Raw genomic sequence first — 12,666 nt, 5'->3', positions numbered from 1 at the left:
TTTTTTTTTTTTCCTTCTCCTCTCTCTCTCTTTTTCTCCCTCCCCCCATCTATGCTTACAGTACCAACAACTATACTTTTGAGACTTTGTTTTGATAGTCTGAACTACCTGGTTCAAAAAAAAAAAAATCAGCTCTTAAGCTTATTTTTAYGCAAACTGTTAATGACAAAGGTCATCTTAAACACGCTGCATTGTGTTTCTTGTTGCTCAGTATGACCTTCAGATCTTAGGCATCACTTTACGTCAGTCATGAAAAAATAATTGGTAAAACAAACTACTGAGCAGTAGATGCATAAAAGGAAATAGCTTGTGCATGTTATATAAAGTCTCAAGCTGAAGTAGTCTTTTTTTTTTTTTTTAATCTTTAGTGTGTAGGTAGACGTAACAGGACTGTTTTTTTTTGTCAATACTGTCAGGTGAAATTAAATTGAGGTGACTACCATGTAGTGTCAAAAACGTAGTTATAGGCTACTGTCTTGCCCCCCCCCCCCCAAAAAAAGGGGGGGGAGCATAGGAGGATTTTGAATTTCAGCAGTGTGTACATTTGACTGGGAAAGACTTTTAGATAGCAGCTATAAAATATGGCTGATATTGGTGGTGTTCCCAGATGGGAGTGGGTGTTTCTGTATGCAGTAAATTGCTGTACTAATAGATGATCTTCTTGATGGTCATCTCTGAAGTTGGCTGGACACTGACTGGTGCTATGGCAGGTCACACAGTGCTAGCATAGCCTAGAGCTGGAATTGTAGATCTTGGTGGTGCTGGGCTGCTGCAAGCTCTGTGTTGTGCTGCAGAGCAAGCGAGGCCAAAAGTGGTAACTACCTCAAAAAGGTATTTACTGTGGTAAGCACYTACAGAGATCAGGCAGAGCGGGGAGCTGCTGCTGCCGTGTACCCCTTTTCAAGTGGTTTGCCTCCTGGCAGAGGTACATGTACCACAAGCTGGGGAATTTCTCATTTTTGCGGTAAACCCCCCAYGTAACAGACTTCTGATAGCTTGATATATTGCTTTATCTAGGTTTGTGTTAGTAAAAATGTGCATTGAAATTCTACAGCCTTACTATATTATTATTATTATTTCAATTTTTGTTCAAGTGATGTGAATATCAAAAGGCCAATATTMCCCAGTGGACCTGATTCAGTGATTGTAAAGCCCAAGGCATTTTCAGGTAAAGTAAACTTTGTAAGATTCTTGTTTTTAATTCATATTTAAAATCATAAAAAGACCCAACAGTCATGAGTTAATAATAAATTGTTTTGTTTTTATAGTAAAGAATAGAAATAAATGTTTAAATTCATATTGAGAAAACAGAGGTATTTCAGTGTTACTGTAATGTAATGTAAGCTCAGGATTATTAACAGAGTGCGTCTAAAATTATGTAGCTTAACAGGATTTTTTTGGAAAATAAAAAATTCCRAGTTTGCTATTTTCTTGCCAGAGATGCCTTTTTCTTCTAGCATTTACTCAGAGATGTAAAATGTCTTATAACTGCTCATATACTCTCAAGTTAATCTACCAAACCAGCTTTGAGGTTTTGTTTCATAATTTTTCTGTTGCTAAGAATTTTGTGTAATAGATTTTCGTAATTTGTCAATAAGTATTATCATCATTAGTGTTACCGCAGGGTCTAGGAACCTACAGTTGTCGACCTAATTGGACCTAACTGACTTAAAAAACCTAATTGTCTTATACCCCTATAAAATAAAGCCCTACAAAATATGTGATACACAGAGAATTCCTACTTAATTGAAAGTTTTTCAAACTGTTTTTCTATGAGGCTGCAGGAAATGTTAAAAGATACAGTTCCTGACCTCAGCAATAAAGTCTTAATAGAAAACAGACTACAGCATCTCTATCTCTTACTTCTGCTATTGCAGACACTAAAAGGTAGAGCGCTGTTATTAGGCCAGCAACATTTTTCTCTTTTCTCCCTTTGGATGAGGTCTTCCCTCCCCACCCCACACAATTGCTTAGTTTTTCTTTATTTCCTCTTAGAAACTAATGCTAATTTAAGATTTAATGGTATCACCCTTCTGTTTTGGTGGCACAGTTACCAAGGTTGATGCCTGCCTGCATTTCCTGAGGATTAATGATGGATTAGAAAATGTTGATAAAGAAGGCACAGTATTTTTCAGGGAAACTCCTTCCAACAGAAGAGTCTATATACAATAAACTTAATACCATGGAATAATGGTYGTGAATGTTTAGATTTCTTAGGACAGATGCATAGTTAAATTAATTGCTTTGCCATTTGATTTGTTGCAAACACGTTTCTGTTTCGGAGGAAACATAGTAAAGCTTATTTTTAAAACAGTGTCAAAATTATCTTTTCTTCCTCCCTCCTGCTATATCACAGCCTGTTTTTTAACTAGTACCTTTTCTGAAATACAAGTTTCTGCTTTTATTATTCAGATTGGAACTTTTAACTAAAATCTGAAAGTAATGACTTTCTAACTTCTGAAGCAGAACTGATAAGATACTGAAAATAGAATGAGATTGTGTTAGGTTTACTATGAGGCGCCAACAAGCTGTTCTAATTTTATATATGTATACAGCTTATCTAAGAATCAAATTTTTTTAAAAAAGCACACTCCTTACATCAAAACTTAACAAACAGAAGTGAAGTTGTGAATTTACATTATGAGTTAGTCTTTAATCATATACTAGGGTTTTTCCTTTCCCTATAGGATTCCTGTTTCATTCAGATTGGATGACTGAATTTCACTAATCAGAGGTTTTTTATCTTCCTTCATTCAGCCTAGTGCCTTATTTACTTCATAGTATTTAAATAATTTTCTGAAAATAAAATTATTAACATTTTTGTAAGGGCTCTTTCTGTGGCACTCATTATATAGTTTGAGCAATGCAAACAGCATTAGTATGCTTTTACAGTATCCCCATGAGAAGGCTGAGATCTACTCATGTAGGACACGATAGAAGGTTGCATAAAACTATTAAGTCTAAAAATGCCATTTAGTGGTAGATGTTTAAAGATGCCTAAAGTCCTTTCTTCTTTTTTTTGTGCATGTGTGGTTAGAGATTTTGGCTACATCTGTGCTATAATTTAAGCATGTACTAGAGGATGCTTCTAGGCACTGGAACTCTGCTGCCTGTACTCTTACATAGTTAAAATGGTCCCCTGTGTTTTGTGTTTTGTTTTTTGTTTTGCTATGGCAACCTATACCTTTCCAAATAGTTGCAAGTTAGGACATGCCAAAGACTATTCTTTATAAGTAGTTGCCATGCTAAGGTATCTAAAAGTTTAAATTGATGGACATGGCTGTACCATGCAGCTGGATTTGGTGATTTGGTGTGAGGGAACAGCTCTGTGCTTCTTCCATTTGCTGCTGTAGATGTAGCCATTGAGAACTCTTATGTTCAGACTGCTTATCCCAGGCAGAGAAAGGGTAAAGGGATCTGTAGCAGAGAAAGTTTGAAATCTATGGAATTAAAGACTATCATAATTCATATGTACAAGGGGCACATATAAAATTCTTATCGATAGTTTTAGCACTGGCATTTCCTAGTTTTGGAGTCCTTACTATTCAGACTTCATTTTTTCCATGTGTGTGGATGGAGCAGGAGTGTCAGTATGTGCGTAATTGCATAGGTGGATTTTTTTTTCTTTCTTTTTCCTGGCCACTAGAGGGAAGAAGTGCACTTTGGCAGAGAGGACTACAGGTACTGACAGCAGAGGAATAGCRAGGCTTGGGGATTCTGGGGTCCTACTGAGACTGGGAGAAATACGTTCTCTTCTGATCTTCCAGCTCGTGTTCCCCTCTACCTTTTGCACTCAAGACTGGGCACTTCTGTCTAAAGTGCAAAACATGGCAGGTGTTGGTTTTTACTTTTTTGTCATCAGAGATAGCAGTTAACTTAAACTGTAAGTGGCCAAGCAGCTCTGTCAGTAATTGTGAGTGTTGTTGCAGAAACAGGRGGGAAAAGTACTTGGGCTGCAAAGAAATGAGATGCTTTGAGCTTTTTAATYTGTATGGTATATTTTTGTTGATTTGCTTTAAGTTAGGGAAAGTGTTCATATATCAATGGCTATATGCCCATGAAGGTTATGGAGGCTATTTTTGCTGTTGTATGTTAACTTAAAAGAATTTTCCTCTTCTAGATTCAAGCGATATGGACAAAGCTGAAGATCCCAATGTTTCCCCTTCTGGTTATTATTATCAAGACCTCTGGAAGCCCAGAACACACAGGATCCATCACTTTAACRAGTCAGAGGATATTACCAAGTGCTTACATGGAAAAGTAATCCAGTTGTTTGGAGACTCTACAATAAGGCAGTGGTTTGAATATCTGACAGGATTTGTTCCAGGTTATTTTTTTTATTTGGTTTTGTCCTTGTAAGGCATTTGYGGAGCTTTATTTCTTACATCTCAGATGCAGAGTTTGTCTTTTTGAATGCTAATGGCAAAATAAAGGAAGAGGAAAGTCAAAACATCAAAGGTGCTGGCAGGAAGGCAGTCGGTCATATTTTTGAGTGGATATTGTAAATGTATGCTCAACTGCTTTGGAAAGAGGGCCCCAACTTAACTTCAAAGCTGTCATTATAAAAAGTGCCATCAGTGAAGGAGGCTGCTGTTAGCACTGTGAGCTAGCCTGCCACCAGGTGGCACACGGTACCTGTGTAAGGCCTTGCAGGAGCTCCAAAACACAGTAACTTTGGAGCAAAGTAGTAATTGACTTGTGTTAATGTTGGCTGGTTTGGGGCTCTTTCTTCCATTTCCCTTATTTCTAGCTTTTCCTTAAATAACAGAGCTTCAGTAGGCAATTAGACATTACTCTGTCGTTCCCAATCCCTCCCTGGCCCCTGCAAGCAGTTAAGTTTTGTTGAAATGCAGACTTCGAGAATCATTAATGCCTACAGGTTAAGTAGGCTTTGAATTTAATGGAACCCCAAAGTGGCCAGAAGGCTTCCTATTAACACTGGATTCAGAGGGTAGCTCTGACTGAAGGGACTTACTTTGAAAGATCCCTTTTTACAAGAGAGAAGAAAAGCAAGCTGGAAAGTTAGTAAAAGGCCTTGGCATCCTGGTGAAGCTGCTATCTTGCAAACGTCAACATCAGCTCCACTCTGAAATATGTAGCTAGCACATGTATGATGCTCACGTTCTCTTTTGTTTTAGGGTGCTGAATATTATGTTTGTGTTCCCTTGTCTGTTGTTACTGTTGCCCTATGGCCATAGCCATAGCATAGTGCAAGGTGGCATGAGAGAGAAAAATTAATACTTGTTCTTGGGTTTTTAGATCTAGTGGAATTTAACCTGGGGAGTCCTAAGAACGTGGGCCCGCTCATGTCTGTGGACCTGAAGCGCAATATCCTACTGAAGTTCCGCTGCCATGGGCCGCCCATTCGCTTTACAACAGTCTTCAGCAGTGAGCTGCGCTATATTGCTAATGAGCTGAATGGCATTGTGGGAGGCAGAAACACTGTGATAGCCATAACTATATGGTCCCACTTCAGCACTTTTCCTGTGGAAGTGTATATCCGGCGGCTGAGGAACATTCGCAGATCAATTATTCAACTGCTGGATCGTAGCCCCAAGACTGTAATTGTCATTCGAACTGCCAATGTTCAGGAGCTTGGGCCAGAAGTGAGTCTCTTCAATAGCGACTGGTATTCCTTTCAGCTTGACTCTGTCATGAGGAAAATGTTCTCAGGAATTGCTGTGCACTTTGTGGAYGCCTGGGAGATGTCTCTGGCTCACTATTTGCCACATAACTTGCACCCAAAAGAAGTCATTGTTAAGAATCAGATAGATGCATTTCTATCTTATGTATGTCCTCTACAAACTTAGCATAATTAGGTATCCCTATTATCATGTTTTGCTGTAGCTGAGGTGAAGTTGCTCCTTGTCAGAGCTAGCAATCTCTGCTGGATGATGTGGAGAAACTCTGGTTTTTGCAGTTGTGTGCAGTGCCAGTTGGCTGCCCTTAGCTTTGGGTAGCTCTGAAAGACAGTGAAGAGGAACTGACTGTTCAGGCCATATCTTCCTGCAAGGTTGGTTCCTTTCAGCCTTATCATTCATATCTCAGATTATTAGACAGTTCCTTAAATTGGTAAGATATGATAGGAAAGTACATGGGTTCTTAGCTTCACTAGTTACCTGCACTGCGTACTTAATCTGTACGACACTGATTCTGTTGCCAGAGTCTTGCTGCCCAGAAGTATTGTAACCTGGGAAAGAGACTTTTCTGGGAGCAGTCTTCCTCCTGACATTCCAGGGTTGGAGGGACATCTCCTCCAGTCACATGTCAGTGAAGCACAGTGTGCAATGTCTCTTCTTGTTTCAAAGCCCCAGTTAGAAGTCTGGAGGGGTTGTCCTAAAACTACTAATATCAATCAAGAAAGCACAATTAAAATGTCTGTAATGTTTATCAAGTCATCAAGAGTGTTTATTGGAATTTAATAGAGCACACTAATCAGGCACACTTGATGTTTTCAGGTAGCTGCTAAATAATGCAAATACCCAGCACTTTAGTTTGGGTTCCTGTACTACTGTGTCTCATCTGAGCTTTGATACACTGTCTACTTCTTGCTTTATATGTAAGGAACAAATGTGTATATGACTATTTTAGCGAAGGCACTGTCTCAGGTAGTTTCTGGAAGATCAAATTAAAATGGCAGGTATGCCCACTCAAAGCTTAAGATACTTCCTAAYGAGAATGTTTACTTCTGTGTTAGATGAACCTATTCTGTTATGTTGCTGCGAAGCTGGGCTTCTACATCTGGTGTGGAGGAGCCAACTGACTTGAACGCACTTGACAATGTTTGGCGAATGACTAACAGTATGAGCCTGTCACACACTAGTGTCAAGGTCATACAACAGCTTTCTCCTTCGTTCCACCCCTCCCCCTGCCTTCAGTGATTCTTTTATCATTTATTCATCAGCTTCACTGCTGCCARTATAGAGGGTAAAAAAACAACAAAAACCTACCCCAAAGCCAAACATGTCCAGTGTTGTCTTCCATGTGGATGCTTTGTAAATGTTTGCTATTTTRCCAGTAGTAAAGTTGGAGGTTTTGAGGCCTCTTGGAGTGGTGTTTTTTGCTGCTAATTTGATTGAATCTGTCTATAGTTTTAACTCATTGCACTTTGTTTTAGTGTTTTGATTAAATTCAGCCCACSAAAAAAAGCAACAGAGATGTGTTCTATGTTGTTTTATTTCTGATCCTGCTCAAGGCAAAGATAGTCTTTGCCAGTGGCTTTACTAAGAAATGTGTCAAGACAGTAATGGAGTGCTTCTGAGGAAGCTCATCATGCTTAAAGAGAACATGAAAGCTGATTCTTTTGGGAGCAAACTGAGAAGATGAAAATTAATAAGATAAATTGGTGGGAGTAATTGAAATGTCATCATATTAGGTGTGTTTTTACTCTGCCAGATTTTGCCCTGTGTTTAGGGAGATTGTGCTCTTATCGCTGAAACCTGAAGCGAACTAATGCTACCAGCTACAGGGACAGTATCTTATGCTATTTGTTCATTTTAAAGGACAATTGAGAACTGTTTTAAAAACAAATGCTTTTAGGATCTGCTTATAAACTTACTAAGTTTAAAAGGTTTAAAAATGACAGGATGAGACGGATACATGCAGCTAGCATTGACTTTTTTTTTTTTTTTTAACTTTAGTATTTTAATGGAAATTTATCCTACGCTAAAAAGAGACCACACCAGTTCAGGTCTGGGAAGGTAAACCACCACAATGCAAAATGACCTTTCATGTTTTCCAGGTGTGTTTTTTACAATAGGTGGAGTGTAAAGCTTTCATCCTGAAGAAYAAATCTATCCAAATAATGTTAATAAACAGAAGATACTTTAGACTTTGGAGGAAACTRCTTAATTTTTGGACTAGCCCTTTGGTTTTCCTCATAAAGCCATATCATGTGTGAATGTGCTGTGGGTTGAATGTTGCAGTGTTCACTACTGTACCTTAACAGCAACTATTTATAGCTATTAGCTACCAAGAGTAAATAGATAGGAACAAATCTCTGAATGTTTTGATAATTGATGGAGAAAGAATAGGATTGCTATTTGCAACAATGTCTAATCAGCTTCTGGTAGAATCTCTCTTTTAGGTTAACTAGGTTCTAGTTATTAATTAGTTAAGGTTCTGACTAATTCTTTTTAATAACAGTTTAACTTTTAGGTCATGAACTTGAAAGAAATTGCTAGTTAGTTTGGAATGAGGATCAATATTAAATTTATTTTGGGCCCAGAAATAGGAAGGAGAAGGGGAGAAACTGAAGAATTATTAATGTTAAAACAAGTTGAAGGCTGGAGACACTATGCTTTTATATGTCATTCAGTTGAACTGTAAACATGTTTTTGTTTCTGTTCTCCTCTTGTTGCAAATTGCACCAGTTGTATATGTACTGTCTGTAGAAATATCACAGGCAATAATATATTTTTAAAATCAGTTTCTGTCCTTAAGCTTTTAAGCTTCTAAATGGATTTTAATGGGGACTTAGGTTAAGCTGTTGGTTATTTTTTTTTYCCCAAGTTTATTAATATGAAACAGGACTGGAAGGGAATTTCTGGCTTGTCAGATATCTTYTTTCACATGTAAAAATTCATCTGTCATGAGACTTTCAATGCCTTGTTTTCTATTTCTTCCCATTTTCTTCAGCTGAGGGGAAGAAATTGTATTAGATACTTGCATTCCCACTCTGAGCCTTTTGATTATTAACCTTTCAGGAGCAAGATCCTCCTTGCCTTTTTCTTTTCTTTTTTTTTTCTTTTTTTAATTATTCAATACTCAGCTCACTTAAATACCAGTGAAAAGACTTCATATTTTTACAGTGATCATCGGAAGATTTCAGAGCAATTTATAAAATGGTTGATGTGAAGCTTAATCTCTGTTTTACAGATGAGACTGCACAGTGGTTTCTTTTTCTTTTTCTTTTTTCTTTTTTTTTTCCCCTTCTGATCACTTTCAGAATCTTTTTATTGTCTTAGGTAGGTTTATTAGTGAAAACATTTGTTTAATTGTTGGTAAAAAAGAAAGGCTAAAAATCAAAGGTTGACATTATCTTTAAGTTTTCAACTGTTTCTAATTTCATCYATTATGTACTATTGCACCTTTGCTTTATGAGATTCAAATTACCATTTTTCAATGTTTTTAATTATTAAAGGTGAGTTTCAAAAATGGGAACTTTAACTTAGAAGTGTCTGTATACCTTCGTATGTACTAAAGATGATACTTCTATTTGTATGTTTAGCAAAACTGAAGATTTAAACTCATTTCCTGAGAAGGGTGATGGTATTAGGGTTTTTGCTTTGTTTTTGTTGCAGAAGGGTTTTTTAAAATAACTTTTCACTCAAAATAGTTCAAGTAACAGCAAAAAAGTTAAATCACAAATGCATATTTATCTTATAAAGCCCTTACTTGCTAAGTTCAGATAACTTCATGCTTAGTCTTGCACTCTTATGTATATTTAAGCTATTTGGAAGACTGTCATCTGCTAGTAACAGTGAAGTACTGTGTATATTAGAAAAATAACAATCTCTTTTTTCCTAATATAGATATGTTATGGAAGTGCTTACAATACAAAGACGGCTCTCATGATTTCTTTTTTCCTGAGGTGTGATCAAAAAAAAAAAAATATTTGTATCACCAAAATACTCAAAGAATAAAAAAAATTCCTAATGAAATGGGCAAGTCTCTTGCTCTCTTATTAAAGCCATTTTCTCTGATTTAGTCTCTGTGTATCTTGTTTATCTAACCCCACATACTTTCCTATCTATTTTTAAAATTGCTTAGAAGTGTGTCATATTTCCCTTAATTTTGCCTCACCATTACATCTTGTGTTGCCTGTTGGGTGGAAGTTTTACACAACAGCTGAGAGATTAAAATCACACTGAAAAGATTTCTTCCGCGCCCCCCTCCCCCCCCAAATGCTGTGTGTTTGGAGAGGAACAATGTTTGCAAGCAGCACAAGGTTGGCATAAGACCTAGCGCTGAAAAGCGTGATGTTTCCTGTTAGCCATGCATCAGGCCTGATGCATAAGAAAGCAATATGGCTGCATTATGAAGCAGGTTAAGGGCTTTAGAAACCCATCTGGCCAGGGGAAAACAGCAGTGTGAAGAACATGGAGCYRAGGCAGTGKGGGTATTGCTTCCCTAGCGTCTAACCAAACAGTTTGTACTTTAAGAAGTTGAAGAAAAAAATCACAGGTGGTGATTTTGCACAGCGATCGCTGTGACTTGTAAAATTAGAGATTTTACTAAAGGGAGATCTGATTAGTAAGTTGGTGTGTTGAAGGGCTGCATCCCTGCTGCTGCATGAGGCCTTGAGCTGCACTTGGGGGTTTGCAGGGAGGGAGGGAGAAGCTGTGTGTGGTGCAGCCTGGGAGCCTCTTGGGCTGGGGGTGGTGGGGGTTTGAGGGCCAGGAGGGAGGAAGAAGGGAGCTACTACAGGCCTGTCCCAGAGTTATGCTGCAGCTGGGATTTACAGCTGGGAAACAGGTGCGAAGTGCACTGGTTTCCTCAGGCAGATGCACCCAATAATACCCTGTTTGACTCAGAAAATCCCTGAACTGCAAATTTCTGAAGATGAGCGGAGAGCGTGCTCGCGCTAAGCGGCATGAAGGGGTTTGCTCTTGCTCTGTTCCCCCCTCCTGTTTGATGCTGACTGCTGAAGGAGTCATATCTGCAATGAGAACAAGGAGCTGTGCGCCACAGGCTTTCGCTGCGTGTTATCTGCTGTTTGGAGCTGGTTGTACGTAACTCGCCTCACAGAGAAGGGATCGAGCGTGGATTCCTGAAAGCAAGGCYAGAGCCTAGTAAGGCCAGGTTGGTAGAAGGGGCTCACCAGAGCTGGCAGAGAGCTGAGACTGCAGGGTTTCTGAGCCCTTTGAAATGGGACGTCTTGTGTTAATCCCAGTGTTTAGCACTGCCTCCCCAACTGGCAAGGTATTACATAGCTTCTATCATATGTGCTGTCCTATTAACAATACAGGATCAGCGTATTTAAACTTAAGGCAACGCTTTTTCTTTCTTTTTTTTTTTTTTAATCTTCATGGATCTTTGAGTCTTTCCCGAGATGTCAGTTCAGGTGCTTGTCATGCAGATCTGAACTCTGATGTTAACCTAGCTGATATCTGGGCAGTGAGGGTTGAAAAGCCTGCTCAGATTACTCTATCCTCTTCCACTGTTGGTGCCACTAACCTCTTGTGGGAATATTCCATACTCTGCAGGGCTGAAATAAGTTGATCTGTTTTGTGATTTTCTTGCCATCACTTGGTAGGAACTTCTCTGCCTGGAATACAACAGAGGAATATTGTTGGAAGAGGCTAAAGAATTATGAGTATATGAGTTATTTCGCATGAGCCTCAGTTGTAGCATATAACTAAACCCAAGTGAAGGTAGAAGCTGCGTCCCCTCACCCCACGTCCCAACTGTGTCAGCTGGAATGGGCTTAATAGACCAGTAAACCTCAGGGAAAAGTAAATGAATGTGGCCAGAGGAGGGTTTTGAGGCATTGAAAAAAAGAGGCTGTGATGACTCTCAAGTGAAAAATATATTCCACAACGTATAACAGTCTCATTGCTGCCACTGACGACAGTTTGTTTTCTCACTCCTAGGTGGCGTATTTTAGAAATGAATGGCATGAACACCACTGGGTGAACATCTCTCATTGGGCACTCTTTTTAGAATGAAATTTAGTTGATAAAATAGATGTTACAACTTCAGGTAGGCTTAGGACTGTTCTAAGGCTGATTACCTTGCTGTACRTATTCTGCTACATGTGACTATTTTTTTCACAAAGGCTCCAGAGGGCTAGACCTTATCAGGATAGAAAAACCCACCCCAAGTCATTTCTCCTTGGAATAGGGAAAATTTAGCAGGCTGTGTGATCTGACAGCAAAGCCACRGTACGGGAGTTGGTATCCCCTGGTTCAGCCACCCACTAAGAATTTTGYCTTGTCCCTCCACTTGTTATCCTCTCTCTTCTCTTTCCAGCCCTGAAAATACCCAAGCGCTTTTCACCCGCTGCTCTCAGGCTTAGGCCCTCCACACTTCTGTATGAACCTGCTATTTTTGCTTCAGCCCAGTATTGGGCTCTCCTCTTCACTTTGCCTGAATTTCTGCTGCAGGTTATATTTGCAATGACTGGGACTAGTTACGTGACCAGCACGAATGCTCTTCCCCAGCACAGCTCTTGCAAGAGAGCTTCAAAAGGGCACGTACCCTCTGGAGCTCAGCGAGTGAGAAGCAGGACAAAAGTACTAAAGAGTAGAAGAACCCCACAGAATTCACCTTTTTTTTTTTTCTTCCTCTCTTGCCATCCTACATTCAGCTTTTTCTGCTTCTTCCCGCCCTCTGGTTTTCTCTCGGGTTCGAGTGAGTCAGGTTTTCCAGTGCCGCCTGCCCTTTCTCTCTGCCTGAATCAGCTTCTCGCAGGGAATTGTCCCTTGCCACCGGCAAGGCAGCTAGTTTGAGCCCAGCTGCTTCTTTCTTTCTAATCTGYTCTTCTGTTTCTGCTTCACCTTTATCACTTGCGTCCTTGGCGCTTGCATTATTACTATTTTTGCTTGTGCCATGCCTCATCCTTGTGCTTGTTTTGGTAGAAATAGAAAATTACTTTTTAATGAAAGAAGATGAAGATACTGGCTCAAAAAATCTAATGACAAAACTCAGGAGTTTCAGGAACAA

General features: G+C 39.2%; 1 protein-coding gene across 3 annotated transcripts in view; it reads left to right on the top strand.

Annotated features, from left to right (window-relative positions):
• NXPE3 (neurexophilin and PC-esterase domain family member 3) overlaps positions 1-9,569 on the top strand; it is a 21,279-nt gene extending 11,710 nt beyond the window's left edge. For 2 of the 3 annotated variants that reach the window (XM_085319300.1, XM_085319312.1), the window contains 3 exons: positions 1,095-1,168; positions 4,121-4,327; positions 5,260-7,626. In XM_085319300.1, the coding sequence (XP_085175426.1) occupies positions 1,095-1,168; positions 4,121-4,327; positions 5,260-5,810 (832 nt within the window). In that variant the 3' untranslated portion in view covers positions 5,811-7,626. Of the gene's footprint in view, positions 1-1,094; positions 1,169-4,120; positions 4,328-5,259; positions 7,627-9,533 lie in introns of those variants that run through there. The other variant, XR_014897610.1, reaches the window with a different exon arrangement.
• The last annotated feature ends 3,097 nt before the right edge of the window (positions 9,570-12,666 follow it).

Source organism: Rhea americana, unplaced genomic scaffold (assembly GCF_003343005.1).
Source record: "Rhea americana isolate MKP2758 unplaced genomic scaffold, rheAme1 scaffold_118, whole genome shotgun sequence".
Classification (NCBI taxonomy): domain Eukaryota; kingdom Metazoa; phylum Chordata; class Aves; order Rheiformes; family Rheidae; genus Rhea; species Rhea americana.
Note: the sequence above shows the minus strand (reverse complement) of the source record. Positions and strands in the feature narration are given on the sequence as shown.